The sequence below is a fragment of the Vidua macroura genome, chromosome 13 (genome assembly GCF_024509145.1).
Source record: "Vidua macroura isolate BioBank_ID:100142 chromosome 13, ASM2450914v1, whole genome shotgun sequence".
NCBI classification, from domain to species: domain Eukaryota; kingdom Metazoa; phylum Chordata; class Aves; order Passeriformes; family Viduidae; genus Vidua; species Vidua macroura.
Genome location: NC_071583.1, coordinates 9,180,134 through 9,193,796, shown reverse-complemented (window position 1 = coordinate 9,193,796; position 13,663 = coordinate 9,180,134). Strand labels below are relative to the sequence as shown.

Genomic DNA, 13,663 nt, shown 5'->3' with positions numbered 1-13,663 from the left:
AATGTGCAGTGCATTAACCACCACACAATTTCTTGTACTTCCCATTTGCATATATTTTCCTCCAGATGTGCCTGGGGATGTACAGCTCACCCCACCAGCCTTCATCCTCCCTCAGGTGAGGCTTCTTGCTGCCAAGGTGTGGGGCATGACCTTGGCAGGGCTGTGGGAGCAGTGCCACCAGCAAAGCCTTGTACTGTGCCCCACAGTCTCCAGCCCAGACTGGGCAGGGAGGCCAAGAAGCCAAGGAAGGACTGCAGGGAAGAGCTAAGCCCGTGTATTTCACAGCCCTCCTGTGTGCAGAGGCATCAGTTCACTACGGAGCGTTTCTCAGTTGGGGGCAGTGACTGTCGGGGGCTTCAGGCAGGCCGGGGAAGAACCACTCAGCCCATGGGCATGGCAGGCAGTGCCTACACCCCGTAGGTGCCCCGCGGGGGGATGAGCCCAGCAGCCACCATGCGCCTTTCATTCATTAGGAAGTTGAAGGTTGCACATGCATTCGCCTGTGAATAGAAAAAGGAGTGAGTGAAGCTCCGGCCCTCAGAAAGAAGACTCGGCCCTTCCCCACATGGCACACGATCCCCTCCCTCCCTCCCTCCCTTTCAATGGGGTGCTGCCTGTGCTCACCCTTACCGTGTCCTGCACCTCCACAGCAATCCCGCACTCCCGCATCTGCTTCAGCATGGCGGGGTGGAGCCGCTCCACCCTGTCCCCTGTGCCCAGCACCAGGATCTCTGCAACCAGGGCAAGAGAAGGGTGGGCAGGGCAGCATTCGAGCTGCCTCGGCCCAGACCTGCCCCTCCTGTAGGTACCAATGGCTCCCGCACAGCCACCTCGACAGGAGCCCGAAGGGGGGCAGCCCGCGTCCCTCCTGCCCCGCGTACCTATCTGGGGCTCCAGCAGCCGGAACAGCGAGAGACTCTCGTGCGAGATGTCCCGGTGGGAGCCAACCTGCGGGGACACGGCGGGCGTTGAGGGGAGCTGCCCCCGGCGCGCGGGGACGACCGGCAGCCCCCGCCCCGCCGCCGGGCACTCACGTTCCATTGGAGGATGCTGCGGGGCAGGACGGCGCAGGGCCCCACCACCAGGTCTCCGCTGATGGTGAAGCCGCGGGTGCTGTAGCCCTCGATGAACATGATGTTGGGGGACTCCGGCTCCAGCACCATCACCCGCGTCCGCTGGTACATCTCATCATCCGCCGGAGTGAGTCGGTGACCCCGGCACGGCGCTCTGCGGGGAGAGGGAACAGCTGGGACACGTGGGACCCAGGGACATCTCCCGGACACCCTACGGCATCCTACAGGCACCTCCCCCGGTCGCAGGGCAGCCGCGGTGCCGGTCGCGGTGCCGGTACCTGGCCGCCGCCCGCCCGACCGCCGGCACGAGCCGCCGCAGCGCCGCCATGGCCGCGACACCGCCGGAACCGCCGAGCGGCCCCGCCCCCGCCGCTACCGCCCCCCGGCGGCCGGGGTCGGGACAGCGGGATCGGACCGGGGCTCCCGGGGAGCCCTCGGGGTCCCCCTCCCGGGGTCCTGAGGGACCGGAGGGCAGCGACACTCGCACACCCGCTGCCTCCGCGCCCGGGCGCGCCCCGACCTGCAGAGCCCAGGTGGGCGCCGGAGCGAAACCGAAAGCGGCCGGTGGCGGGGCGGGAGCGGCACGGCGGGAGCGGGGTGCGGGGTGTCCCGCTGAAGCCTCCCCGACTCCGCCGCCCCGACCCCGCCGCCGGGAGCGGCTGCGGACCGGCCCGGGCTGCTGTGCCGAAGGCTGCGGGGCCGGAGGTGAGAGGGGAGCGGGCGGCTCCCCGGGAGGGAGGGAGCGGGCCCGGGTTTCGGCTGCGCTCCTGGCCCGGCCCCGCCGGTGCCCCAGGGCTGCCCCAGGCTCGGCACGGCGCCCCGGTTCCCCGTGTGCCCCACTACGGGCGGCTGTTGCCAGTCGGGGCTGAACCCCCGGAGCCGCCGCCGGGACCTCCCGTTGCACCCTCACCCCTCCTCCTGCCGCGCTCGGTGAGGCCGGTGGCACTGCGGGCTCAGAGTGCCCTGGGACAGGGGACCCACGCCCCCCACCTGTGTCACCCACCCGGGGCCAGCCGTAGCCTGACATTGCGGGGGCCACCAGGAAGCTCCCCAGCAGTGCCGGCGGAGCGTTTCCCGCCGCCGTGCCGTGCTGGAGGCATCAGGAATTCCCATAGCCGGCAGCCTTGGCCAGCGCAGGATCCCAGGGATCCCCGGGCAACACCGCGAGAGCTCCGCATGGGGCCGGTGGGGTTCCCCACGCGGTTTGAATTCCCCCCATGGCGTTGCCGAGGGCTCCTCGCCGGGCGGAGGGCTGGAGGCGCCAGCAGCGGCGGGGCCGGACCGGGCCGTGCCGCCTCTGGGCGCAGGTGCCGGGGCAGGTGCCCTCCCTCGGGGACGGCTCGTGTTTCCGGGCCGCGTCGGGGGCTGATGGGCTGGCACCAGTTGCTCCAGCCCCACCGGGGCTTTGTTCGGAGCCGTTTCCTTTTGGCTCGGCTGTGCCGCCCTCCCATTGGCACCCGGCCCGCGGCGCGGGGGGGAGCCGGCAGCACAACCCCGGTCTCTGCCGGCACCCCCGATCACAACGGCCCGGCAGTGGCTCCCACGCGTCTCCTCCGCCCCGCTCCCCGCCGGTAAGTCGCCCTCTCCCCTCTTGGCCCACCGACTGCCCCAGGGTCGGGGTGGCATGGCCGTGGTGCCCGTGCCCATCCCTCCGCGGCGCCAGCGCGGGCAACGGAATCCCAAAAGCAGCTGTCCCCGCTGTGCCCAGCTGCCCTGGGGTTTCGTTACCCGCGCTCCCGCCACCGCCTCGCCCCACACGCCCCCCACCCCTGCCCACCACCCTGTGCTGGGCAAGAGCCGCGTGTTCCACTGCAACCCCTCCCGGGGCTGGGGCATCGCCTGGGGCCACACTGGAAGAAGGGTGGTGTCAGGATGGAGGATCACCGGTGTCCAGCCTCGTGGCTCAGCCCCTGCACCGAGCTAGGAGGCTCTTCTGTTTCATGTGCCCCAAACAGCTAAAAATAGCAGCTGGCTTCCTGGGACAGTATGAGGAGCATGGCTGCTTGGCCACAGGGTGGATGTGGTCCCCTGCACCACGGTGGTGCAGGCTGTGTGGTACTGCCAAACTTCCTGCCCATGCCGGCTCTCCCTGGCCCTCGCAGCACCCCAGTGCCTGCAGGGGTGGGGCAGGATCCAGCCCCTGGAGAGAGATGGCTTTGGAATGACACGATCACTCCCGCTGAGCCAGCAGCCAGAGAGCCATCGGGGATGTCGTGTCTTTCCAAAGCTCTTTCGGTGCCTCCGAGAGCCCTCCTCAGGCCACTGCGCTGCCAGGGCCCACGTGGGCAGCCTGCAGGGACGCTCTGGGGATGTGGACGGATCCAGCCTGGACCCACCTAGAGTAGTGACACAAGGTCCAGCAAGTCCCTCTGGCCGGGCAGGGGTTCTGGGCAGCTCCTGCCCTGCGGACAGTCAGCAGTTGGTCTGGTGTGAGCAGCAATTCTCAGATCACCTCTTGGCTGTGGGTGGTGCAGGGAGCACCCCACCAGGGCACGGCTGGGGGATGTGTTCTTGCTCCAGCCCTGGGGCTCCAGAGCTGCCTGAGGAGCCCCAAAGCCAGTTGTTTCATTCCTGGAAGAGCCCATGCAGCAGGATCTGCCCTCGCCCTGCTCCCCCCCCCTTTTCCCCCATGCACACAAGCCCTGGAGGAACCGGTTTGGGCCCTGTGGGCAGAGCTCCTTCCTTTCCCCCCACCCCCCCATCTGCCTTAACGGGGAGGGCAGGAAGGGCACAGTAGAAAAGGACGTCCCTGTCTTCGTGCTGTGGTGGGGTTTGGTGCTTCCTGCTCCCTGTCAATCAGGCTTGGTGCCATGGGGCTGGGGGTGTGCTGGGCCCTTGCCCTGTCCCCAGTTCAGCAGCCACTGGCACACTTGTCAGGGAGCTGGCCAGCAGTGTGAGCTCTCTGTCAGATCTGTGCTCGAACCATCGCTGTGGAGCAGCTCAGCTCTGCAGATGTAATCAAGACCACGATGGCGTGATCTAATCACTTCCACTTCCTTCTTCCTGGGGCTGATAAGCGGGACACTGCTCATGTGCTGGACAGGAGAGCAGCCCACTGGGGCAGGCGTGGAGAACATCGCAGGGTGTGCACCTGCATCTGCTCATCGCTGTGCCGCGCAGAGCCCATGCCGCAGGGACATGGCTGCTGCTGATGTTCCTCAGCCATTGTGTCAGAGCCCAGCCAAGCCCTGGGGCTCATGGTGGACAGGCTAGACTGGCCAGCCAGGGTCTGCCAGTGACACCATGCCCTCAACTGGGGTCTGCCTCACACAGTCCAGTCCATCGAAGCCTCCCTTCCCACCACAGTTCAGAGTGGCGGACCTGCTCCCAGGGCTCCTTGTTGTCCCCAGCAGCCCAGGGACCAGTAGACTGTGCTCTGGGCTGGGCCATGCCCACGGCTGCACTGCACTCCCTGCCTCAGGCAGCGCATTTCTGCCCAGGCCTCTCTGACCCCGGCACGGCCTCTGGCTCCTGCTCAGTTCCTGAGGGTTTTAGGTCTGGGCTCCCCAGTTTTGGAGAAGAGGGGACACCACTCCTACACGTCTGAGGGTGACACCATGGCCCCGCTGGGGTGGGGCTGAGCGGGACTGACACCCTCTCGGGCCATTCGGGGTGCCTGGTTGCGGCCCTGTGGTCCTGACCTGACACACCCGTCATGGCGGCGCCCGCTGCCCGCCACACCCACCATGGTGGCTCCGCGCCCGTCCCCCAAGATGGCCGCCCTGCCCGGCCAGCGCGCCCGTGACCAAGATGGCCGCCCGGGAGCGCCGCGCGCCGCACGCAACATGGCGGCCTTCTGGGAGAGGCGGGACGCCACTTCCGGTCGCGGAGGCGGAAGCGCGCGATGGGCGAGGAGATGAGCGAGGGCCGCCCGGGGGTGGCGGCGACGCTGCGGGCGCTGAACGGGGCCCTGGGGCGGCCCGCCGCGCTCTGGGTGAAGGAGAGCGGCGCCCGCAACCTGCGCCACCGGGATTTCCTGGCGCCGCGGGCCGCGCTGAGCGCCGCCTTTCCCGGCGGGCAGGTAGGCCGCGGCGGCGCGGGCAGGGCTGGCTCGGGAGCGGGGATTTGCGGGAACCGTTTGATGCTCCCGGGGGTGCCGCTGTCCTGTGCACGCGCAGCCCGGACCCCTCCTCGCCCTCCGCCCGCAGGTGCCCCCCGAGGCCGTGTCGGCGGTGCCGTCGCTGCGGGGCCCAGCAGTGCTGCCGCTGCGGGATTGCCGGCAGACGCCGGCGGGGCTGGCGGTGCAGGTGCGGCGGGCTGAGGCCTTCCAGCGCCTGCTGGGGCCTCTGCCCGGCCCGCCCCCTCCCGCGGCGGGGGCGCGGACGGGCTGCGTGGTGCTGCACTGCCCGGCTCTGCGCAGCCCCGCTGCCCTGCGGCCCCGCCACCTCCGCTCCGTCCTGCTGGCCGACCACCTGGCCCAGCTGCTGCGCGCCCAGGGGTGAGTGCCTCCGTCCCGTCCTGCTCCCGGCCCCTCGCCGCAGGGCCCGCCACTCCCAGCGCCTGCCTCGCCCTCTCTCGCAGGGTCGAGGTCCGCCTGGTCCCTGCCCTCAGCGAGGAGAGGAGCTGGGACGTCCTGCGGCAGCTCCGCATCTGCTGGCCCTCCGGCTCCGGTGGCTCGTGCCTCACTGATGCCGTCTCGGCCTTGAAGGCGGCGCTGGGCCGGTGCCCCTGTGCCGCAGCCTGCGAGCAGGGGCCAGGCACGGCCGAGGGTGCCATCTGTAAGGTGCACCTGAAGAGTTTTGTGGAGCAGCAGGGCTTGTTGGGCTATGACCCCAATCTAGATGTGCTTCTCGGTGAGCTTCACATGTACAACAGCTCAGGTGTGGCAGTGGGGGTAGAATGAGTGCAAACAGGTCTCTTTCCTTTCAGTTGTTTTTAACAAAAATAAGGTGGGGTGGCGGACACAAATGGCTTCCCCTCTTGTTCCCCTTCAGTCTGGTTTGAGCCTGGGGCAGACCCAATGGTGGGGGGTGGAGAACCCCATGTCCCATTGTGTGTCCCTCCTTCTTTTAGTGACAGAGAGGACAGTGCGGTCCTTGGCTGAGCTGCAGGAAGCTGTTCTGCAGTGCCCAGTGAGTGACCCCACAGCACTGCTTGCCTCTCGCTTCCCAAGTGTCCTTCCCTTCTGCCAGGCAATAGATTTGAGCTCCCTGTTGTGCTCTGCTGCAGGCCAAAGGCCAGAGCAGTTGCTGCAGCATCGTGCATGTGGTGAACTGTGAGGAGGAATTCCAGCAGCAGCAGCTGGATGTGCTCTGGAGGATTTTGGATCCAGGAACCCACACAGCTTTGCAGGTGAGCAAGAGCAACCTCTGACCCTTCTCAGTGTGGCCCCCAGCATCCATCCTTGCCTCATGACTAGGTTCAGAAGAGGGCTGGATTTCACTCAGTTCCAGCTTCAGCCTCTGTCTTTCAGAAACACCTTGTCTGTGGGCCAGTGAAGGTGACCAACCCCTCATTGCCCATTGGGGCAGACCAGTACTTCCAGTAAGTTGGTGTGCCAAGGCACCTGCTGCTTTCTGTCCTGCTAAGGCTCCCTGTGGGCCAGCTCAGCCCACAGCAGGTGGTTCTGTCTGTGTTTCTCCCAGGCTCCGGAAGCACCAGATGTATGAAGCCTCAGTGATGAAGTATGGGGAGCTTGCACAAGGTGAGAGCTGGGGCTCCATGCATGGATGCTGCTCCATCCCATCTTCATTGCTCCCTGAGTCCACAGGTAGGGGGGGCTGCACCTGCAGGGTGCTCCTTCTCCCCTCCAGGATCAAGCCAGGTGTTGCCCTTGCTTTGGGAAAGTATCAAAACTCTGGCACAGAGCAACTCCTTCTGAAGGGAGCCAGGGTCAGCATTGTGGTGGTCAACTACTACCACGTCCTGGCAGGGGTGTCCTGCCTGGGTGCTAGGGATATCAGTACATGGGAATGGAGCAAGCTGTGCATGATGGCACCTACATTCTCCACAGATGAGGCCTGGACAGAGGTGATTGATACCCTGACAGTGGCTGCCATCAGGTTTGAGATGCTGAGCACTGCTCACCGGAGTCAGGTAGGACAGCAGCTTGCATGGAGCCAGGGCTGGCAGGTTGTGAGAAGAGCGGAGTGGATCTGTGCTGAGCAGCCTGGACTGTGACCTCTCCCTGCCCTCAGATCACCCTGGACCTGGAGAACAACAGCATCTCCACGAAGGGAACAAAGAGCGGTGCCTTTGTGATGTACAACTGTGCCCGACTGGCCACGCTCTTCAACACCTTCCAGCGGGCTGTGGAGCAGGGTGAGCACCAGCACCACCACCCTCCTCTGACAGCAACTTCTGGAGCCACAGGGGCTTCTTTGGGCACAACAGTCTCCCTGCTTTCCAGGCACATATCCCCCTCTGCCACCAGTGTCTGAACTGAACTTCTCCTGCCTCCGAGAAGAAGTGAGTGCTGAGACAAGGAATGGGGGGATCTGTGCATCCTTGGCTCTGGTGATGGATGCTACTGGCCCAGGAGGACCTAACACTTAAACATCTAATGCCTTCACAGGGTGAATGGCTCCTGCTCTTCAACTATCTCCTGCCCTTCCCTGAAGTCCTGCAGCAGGCAGCACAGCTGCCCACGTCCTCCAAGGGGATCCGGATCACTGCCAACACAGAGGCAGTAAGTGCCATGTACCATAGAATCCATGGATGCTGCTCCAGCACTCCCAGCCCAGGGCAAAGCTCCATGCCAGCAAGTGCTGCCCATCAGTGAACAACACAGGGACAATGCTGAGAGAATAGATGGCAATGCCCATAGGGCAGTTCCTGCTGTGCTTGAGGTGGGTGAGGGCCCAAGACCAGCCAGAATTCACTGTGCCATGAGAATGTCTCTGCCTTGTAGGTGTGCAAGTTCCTGATCCAGCTCAGCATGGATTTCAGCTCCTACTACAACCGGGTGCACGTCCTGGGGGTGAGTTAGGTGTCCCAGCCTGTAGCCTCGTGGCCCTGCAGTCCTTTTGGGGCTGCAGTACTCTTGGGGGGAATGGTGCCAGGAGTGTGGTGGTCCCCTGTCCCATCCTCCGAGGATACACAGGCAGCAATGCCTGCAGGCCAGCCTTGTAGAGGGGCAGTTTGGTCACCAGTCCCAAGCTGCCTTTCTCCCTGCAGGAGCCGTTCCCTCATCTCTTTGACCAGATGTTTGCTCGCCTCCAGCTGCTGGGAGCAGTGAGGGATGTATTCCACAGCGCACTGGCAACCCTACACCTCCCTCCTCTCAGCCAGATCTGAGCCACCTCTGAAGAGCTGTACCATGGTGTGACAGTCACCTACACACCACATGTTGTGGGGGGAGAACAGGACACATTGTCCTGGCAGGACAAGGGCTGCTCCAGTGACAGGCAAGGCACAATTCAGCCCCATGGAGGTGCTTCCCTTCCCATGGACAAGGTGTTTGGGGATTGGTTTGTGCTCTCTGCAGCTGTGTCCAGTGTGAGACATGGATACCCCTCCACATCCACACCAGCAGAAGGGAAAAGGGCTCCTGTGGCACCCCAGAAGCTCAGCTGGGAGTGCTGGGGAGATGACAGCAGGGACCAGTCACCACAAAGACAAATGCCAACTTCACTTCTCTCAAAACTTTATTGAAAGGTGCTCCGTGCTGGCAGGGAGCTCCTGAGACTCCAGACTCCTGGGCTCTGAGCCAGGCTGCAGTACTGGGGTCCAATACACTTGTTGCTGGACAAACCCTCTGTGTCTGACCTCAGGGTTGTTTGTCCTTCCTTCCTTCCTTCGGTCTAACTGTCCCGGGTCCTGCTGCTATGCAGGAAAAAGCCACTTGGCCTGAGGAGGGTGGTATTTGTGGGCAGCCCAGCAACCCCCCATGCCATAAGGGTGCTGCTGTGGATGATCAGTGCCCCTGTGCACTTCAGCACCATCCTCAGTACTGCAGGGTCAGGACTGTCACAAAGGGCTGTCCTGTGCACACACAAGGCTGCAGCCCACCATGTGTCACACCAATCCCTGACCCTTCCTGGCCTTCTGCTGCTCTCAAGCTCCCAGGGCTGGGCCATGTCCTCAGTGCCCTCCCAAGCAAGGTTCCTCTCTGAGACCAAGACTGGAAAGCTGACATGGGTCCTTCACACCTTGCAGACGAAAAGCTGCTCTTGGGCAGCAGGGAGTAACAGCCCCGCTTCCTTACTGCATGGGAAAGCCCCAGGCTTGTCTGGGAGGGATCCCATCTGCCTTCTTCCCAGAGACCACTGGCCTCGAGCATCACAACCATGGCACCTGCCTAAAGGAGCCAAGTATGCCTGTCCCTTCAGGACAAGACATGTGAGCTTGCAGAATGGAGGCAGTGGCCACAGTAACGGGCAAAGCCCAAGTGCAGGGTGCCCTCCAAATGCAGGCAGGGACCTGGATGTGTCACACACCTGCCCAATTACTGAGGAGCCTCTTGTGGAGGAGGTTTGGAGGAGGTTGTGCCACACAGCATCTCCAGGCCCTGCCCACAGAGCACACAGTAGTACCGCAGCTCACCCCCGGCCTCCACCACCTCCCAGCAGTCCAGCTCAGCTAGGTCAGGCACATGGAAGAAAGTGGTGCTGAGGGGCACCAGCTCACTTGGGCTCCGGTTCCACAGCGTCAGGCGTTGGTCCACTGAGGCAGAGAGCAGCAGGTCTGGCCGCAGCACCCGGATCCCCGTCACATGGGCAGCATGGGCACAGGGCCTGGACACCCGCTCCAGGACCTGCAGGCAGGTCCCTGCCATGGCCTCACCCCTGCCCAGGGCTACCTCCAGCAGGCAGACATGGATGGAGCCATCATCACTGCCGCTGGCCACCAGGTACTGTCCCTCGGGTGTCTCACGGATGTGAAGGCTGTTCACGCCACAGCTGTGGGCCATGATGGTGACCAGCGGGGCATCCAGGGCTGGGTAAACAGGCTTGGTCAGGAGAGCAACGCTCACCTCGGTCAGAGGAAGCAGAAGAGCTGCTGGACAGCAGCACTCACCCAAGAGCTGCATCTCTCCCTCTGCTTGGTGCAGGGCATCTGCTGCATCCATGATGGGGCCGGTGATGTCCCAAAAGGCAATGCTGCCATCAGTGGCTGCACTGCACAGGAGGTGCCTCCTAGAACAGGGAGTGTAGAGGGAGTCTCTGGTTGCAGCCCTGAGGGTCCCCACTGATATCCGTGGAAGTGGCAGAACAGCCCCCAGGGATTAACTTCTCCCTTCCCTCTGCCTGCTGAGCTGCCATCCCTGCAAGGACAGACGTTTCTCCCCAGAGCCCATCAATTGCAGCCCAGCATTCGGGGCTCACCTCTCCCCTCCTGCCCATGTGTGCAGGAATGCTTCCACCTTCAGCACACAGCGCTGGTGGTGAAATGACTCTGCCACCAGCACCAACTTCTGAGCAGCCTCCAGCAGCCCAAAGATCCTGTAATGGAGCAGGGCAGTTGGCTGTGGGAGAGCAGGAGCTTCTGGCTCCATTGCCCCATTTCCCACCATGCACTGTCTTATGGCCACCTCAGAACAGGCCACATCCCATGGTGGCAGCCTCCTCTTTTGAGCCTGCTCTGCTGCCATCACGAGTTCCATTCTCCCTGTCAGGCCCCACGATGGCTCCTCACCGGACTGATCCATCGCTGCAGGCAGCAGCCAGGAATTTCCAGGGTGCTGGCAGCTGCTTGGTGCTTGTCCCAGGCACAACTGACAGGGACATGTACCTGCAGCAAAGACACAACATTCACCAACACCTCTGAGGCCCCACGGAGGTGGGTGGCCCAGGAGAGTAGCCCTGAGCCTTTCCCTAACACCAAAAGCCCCTTGAGGCCCACAGGGCACTGTACACCAGGAATCACACATGAAGCCACGCTGGCCCTGTCTGCCTCAGCTGAACCTGCAGCTGTACAGAGCAGGTATTCCAGAGGAGGCCTGTGCAGTTCCCAATACCCTCCCACACTGTGATCACTACTAATCCTGCCTTGGGCAGTCCCTGGTCATCACCTTGTCTCTGGGTCCATCTTGACAAGCTTGTGCCTGTTCTTCTTCTGCTCCCAGTGCTTGTCCAGCCGGTGGGAGGCTACGTGGATGATCTGGCAGGCCACAGCACTCTCAGTTGCTGTGTCCCCAGTGCACAGCAGCCTGTAGCACTCAATCTGTGCACGGCCGCCTGCAGAGAAGAGCAGGGCAGACAAGCCCTCATCACCAAAGCCCTCATCTCCAGGTCCCATGGCAAATGCCAACGTCCTCACACTGGAAATGTGGTCACTGAGACGGGCAAGGGGCACAGCTGCCCGGGAGTTCTCACTGAGCACTAGGACACAGGTCGTGGTGTCCTCACTGCCGGTGACAAACACATTAACGGTGGCATGGCCAGGCACCTCCACAGCCCCCAGGCGCCGCACACAGGTGATCTCCCGCCCGTGCAGGGATGCCAGCAGCACTTGCTGCTCACAGGGCTTGGCCTCACGGTGGTACAGCATCACATCCCCAGACTTGATAAAGGCAAACACCTCGGCCAAGGGACTGCTGCAGTAGCTCCAGGAGCGGTGCCCGCCCCCGCAGGGGATGCAGTGGATGTTCTCGCCGGTCCTGCTGCTCCACACCACGAAGTTGTCAGCATGAAAGCCCAGCACAAGCAGGTCCCCATCCGAGGTGAAGTGCAGCTCCTCAATCCACTGCAGCCCTTTGCAGGGCCTGTGCTTTTGCAGGACCTCCAGCTGCTGGTCCCGCAGGCGGAGCTGGCGGTAAACACCATCCCGGCCCGTGCTGTAAATGTAGCCCCTGTGGATGGCCACCGAGGTAACTCCTGTCTTCCCGTGGAGTCCAAAGAGCACTGACAGTGGAGACTCAAGAGGAAGAGCCCCTTTGTGCAACAAGCAAGAGGGCTCCAACTCATTGCTGGAGTCCTCAACAATGGGATCAGTGCCACCATTGACAATGCTGGTGCTTTCTGCAGCCCGCTCTGAGGAGCTGCTGCAAGGGAAGAGGAGGAGGGAGCCCCGGCGGTCCCCACAGACCAGGAGCCCTTCCTGGGGCAAGAAGGTGGCACAGGTGTGCCAGCGCTGCTTGCAGGGCGGCAGCAGGTACCGGCCCATGAGCTGCACCCAGGGTGCCTGCCCGGGGCGGTGGGTGACATCCAACCAGAGCATCTCCCCGTCGGGACCGGAGGCCAGGAGAGCAGCAGCGGTGTCGGGGGGCAGCCCGGGACGGGGGGCCCAGCTCAGCCCGTGCACGGCCCCCTCGAACAGCGTGAGCTTGGTGGCGGCCCCAGGGCGGCTCAAGGCGAAAAGGAGGAGGCGCCCGTCGCCGCCGGCCACGGCGCAGAGCGTCTCGTCCCATCCGTGCAGCGGGGTGGCCGCCAGCACGGCACGGGGCCCGCTGGCGGCGGGGTGCAGCACCGGCGTCCAGCGCCCCTGAGCCACCTCGAATGTCGCCAGCCCGCCCGCCTCGCCCAGCACCAGCACCCGCCGCGGCCCCACCAGCAGCACGGCCCGCGGCCGCTCCCGGGCCCCCAGCGCCGCAACGGCGGGGACCGCCTCCGCGGCCTCCCGCCGGGGCTGCCAGAGTCGGACGCCGCCGTCGTCGCCGCCCGTGGCCACGCGGCCGCCAGCGGGGCGCAGGGCCAGGGCGCGCAGGGCCCCGCGGTGCCCGCGCCGCGCCCGCCGCACGCCGCCGCCGCCGCCCCACTCCAGGCAGGCGCCGTCCTCCCCGGCGCTGACCGGGAGCGGCCCCCGCAGCACCACGGCGGCCACTCGACCGCCGTGCCCGTAGCACACCAGCAGACAGGAGCCGGCCCGGTCCCCGCCGCCCAACTCACCCACGGCCCACAGCCGCACGCTGCGGTCTTCGGAGGCGGAGGCGAGCAGCCCCCGCGACGCCGCGTAGCAGAGCGCCAGCACCGCGCCCCGGTGCCCGCGCAGCTGACGCTGCGGGGCCGTCGCCGCCGCCGCCCGCCACACCACCACGTCCCCCGTCGCCGTGCCGGCCGCCAGCGCCAGCCGCCCCCAGTTCACCCCCGCCAGCACGGCGCAGCGCAGCGCCCCGGCCCCGCCACAGCTCGCCTGCCGCAGCCAGCGCCCGCCGCCCCACCACTCGTAGAGCGCCACGGTCCCGCCGCCCAGCGCCAGCGCCAGCCGCCTGCCCGCCGCCCAGCGCACCTCCCACACCCGCGCCCTGAGCTCGCGCGCGGCCCCGCCGCCGCACGCCGCCAGCAGCGGCCCACCGCCCGCTCCGCCGCGCCGCACCGCCAGCACTGCCAGCCAGCGCCCACCGAAGACCGCTACTCGCGCCGCCGGCCCGGGCCCCGGCTCGGCTCGTAGCCCCTGCACGCTGGCCTCACGCAGCACGCTCCGCCGGCCCGCCGCCGCCGCCGGCCCGCCGCCGCTCAGCCGAAACGCCACCACCTCCGGGCCTGTACCTGCGGGACACCGCGTTAGCCGCCGCCGCCGGCCCCGCCGCCCGCCCCGTTCCGGTCCCAGCGCTCACCCGCCAGCAGCACGTCCCCCACGAACTCCAGCGCCGTCACCGGCGCCACCAGAGCTACCGACTCCATCTTAGCCGCACCAACCCCGCCGCCGCCCCCCCCCAGCGCTCATTGGCCGAGTCCCACGTGCCACCGCCCCGCCCCCCGCCTATTGGC

At 65.5% G+C, this 13,663-nt stretch overlaps 3 protein-coding genes across 9 annotated transcripts; 1 reads left to right on the top strand and 2 right to left on the bottom strand.

Annotated features, from left to right (window-relative positions):
- Positions 1 to 258: 258 nt before the first annotated feature.
- Positions 259 to 13,595, bottom strand: NDUFAF3 (NADH:ubiquinone oxidoreductase complex assembly factor 3). 6 transcript variants are annotated; one of them, XM_053989545.1, is made up of 6 exons: positions 4,715 to 4,774; positions 3,410 to 3,475; positions 1,035 to 1,227; positions 882 to 948; positions 631 to 731; positions 259 to 500 (listed from the first exon to the last, which is right to left on the bottom strand). In XM_053989545.1, exons 1-6 carry the CDS (start codon positions 4,759 to 4,761, stop codon positions 408 to 410), a joined length of 567 nt encoding a protein of 188 aa, XP_053845520.1. In that variant the 5' UTR covers positions 4,762 to 4,774; the 3' UTR covers positions 259 to 407. The 6 variants fall into 6 exon arrangements, with proteins under 6 accessions (XP_053845520.1, XP_053845526.1, XP_053845524.1 ...); XM_053989551.1 differs by lacking the exons at positions 3,410 to 3,475; positions 4,715 to 4,774 and adding an exon at positions 13,510 to 13,595; XM_053989549.1 differs by lacking the exon at positions 4,715 to 4,774 and having other exon boundaries at positions 3,410 to 3,669.
- Positions 4,865 to 8,766, top strand: DALRD3 (DALR anticodon binding domain containing 3). Of its 2 annotated transcripts, none has more exons than XM_053989527.1 (13): positions 4,865 to 5,094; positions 5,222 to 5,511; positions 5,595 to 5,893; positions 6,087 to 6,145; positions 6,243 to 6,365; positions 6,487 to 6,557; positions 6,659 to 6,717; positions 7,027 to 7,109; positions 7,211 to 7,334; positions 7,423 to 7,481; positions 7,588 to 7,701; positions 7,924 to 7,992; positions 8,190 to 8,766. In XM_053989527.1, exons 1-13 carry the CDS (start codon positions 4,918 to 4,920, stop codon positions 8,307 to 8,309), a joined length of 1,647 nt encoding a protein of 548 aa, XP_053845502.1. In that variant the 5' UTR covers positions 4,865 to 4,917; the 3' UTR covers positions 8,310 to 8,766. The 2 variants fall into 2 exon arrangements, with proteins under 2 accessions (XP_053845502.1, XP_053845503.1); XM_053989528.1 differs by having other exon boundaries at positions 4,867 to 5,094; positions 5,595 to 5,866.
- On the bottom strand, positions 8,642 to 13,576 carry WDR6 (WD repeat domain 6). Its single transcript, XM_053989682.1, has 5 exons — positions 13,510 to 13,576; positions 11,026 to 13,441; positions 10,650 to 10,745; positions 10,340 to 10,456; positions 8,642 to 10,150 (listed from the first exon to the last, which is right to left on the bottom strand). The coding sequence occupies exons 1-5, from the start codon at positions 13,574 to 13,576 to the stop codon at positions 9,460 to 9,462; spliced, it is 3,387 nt and encodes a 1,128-aa protein (XP_053845657.1). The 3' UTR covers positions 8,642 to 9,459.
- Positions 13,596 to 13,663: the final 68 nt, after the last annotated feature.

What these genes read in the sequence shown, in the direction of transcription:
- NDUFAF3 (XM_053989545.1), bottom strand. Translation starts at nt 4,761, where the DNA reads ATGGTGGGTGTGGCGGGCAGCGGGCGCCGCCATGACGGGTGTGTCAG. An exon ending in ACCTTGTGTCACTACTCTAG is followed by an intron (nt 1,228 to 3,409) that starts GTGGGTCCAGGC and finishes CTCTCCCCGCAG; the next exon opens with AGCGCCGTGCCGGGGTCACC. An exon ending in CTGTGGAGGTGCAGGACACG is followed by an intron (nt 501 to 630) that starts GTAAGGGTGAGC and finishes TTCTATTCACAG; the next exon opens with GCGAATGCATGTGCAACCTT.
- DALRD3 (XM_053989527.1), top strand. Translation starts at nt 4,918, where the DNA reads ATGGGCGAGGAGATGAGCGAGGGCCGCCCGGGGGTGGCGGCGACGCTG. An exon ending in AAGCTGTTCTGCAGTGCCCA is followed by an intron (nt 6,146 to 6,242) that starts GTGAGTGACCCC and finishes GCTCTGCTGCAG; the next exon opens with GCCAAAGGCCAGAGCAGTTG. An exon ending in GGGGCAGACCAGTACTTCCA is followed by an intron (nt 6,558 to 6,658) that starts GTAAGTTGGTGT and finishes TGTTTCTCCCAG; the next exon opens with GCTCCGGAAGCACCAGATGT.
- WDR6 (XM_053989682.1), bottom strand. Translation starts at nt 13,576, where the DNA reads ATGGAGTCGGTAGCTCTGGTGGCGCCGGTGACGGCGCTGGAGTTCGTG. An exon ending in AAGATGGACCCAGAGACAAG is followed by an intron (nt 10,746 to 11,025) that starts GTGATGACCAGG and finishes TCTTTGCTGCAG; the next exon opens with GTACATGTCCCTGTCAGTTG. An exon ending in ACATGGGCAGGAGGGGAGAG is followed by an intron (nt 10,151 to 10,339) that starts GTGAGCCCCGAA and finishes TCCCTGTTCTAG; the next exon opens with GAGGCACCTCCTGTGCAGTG.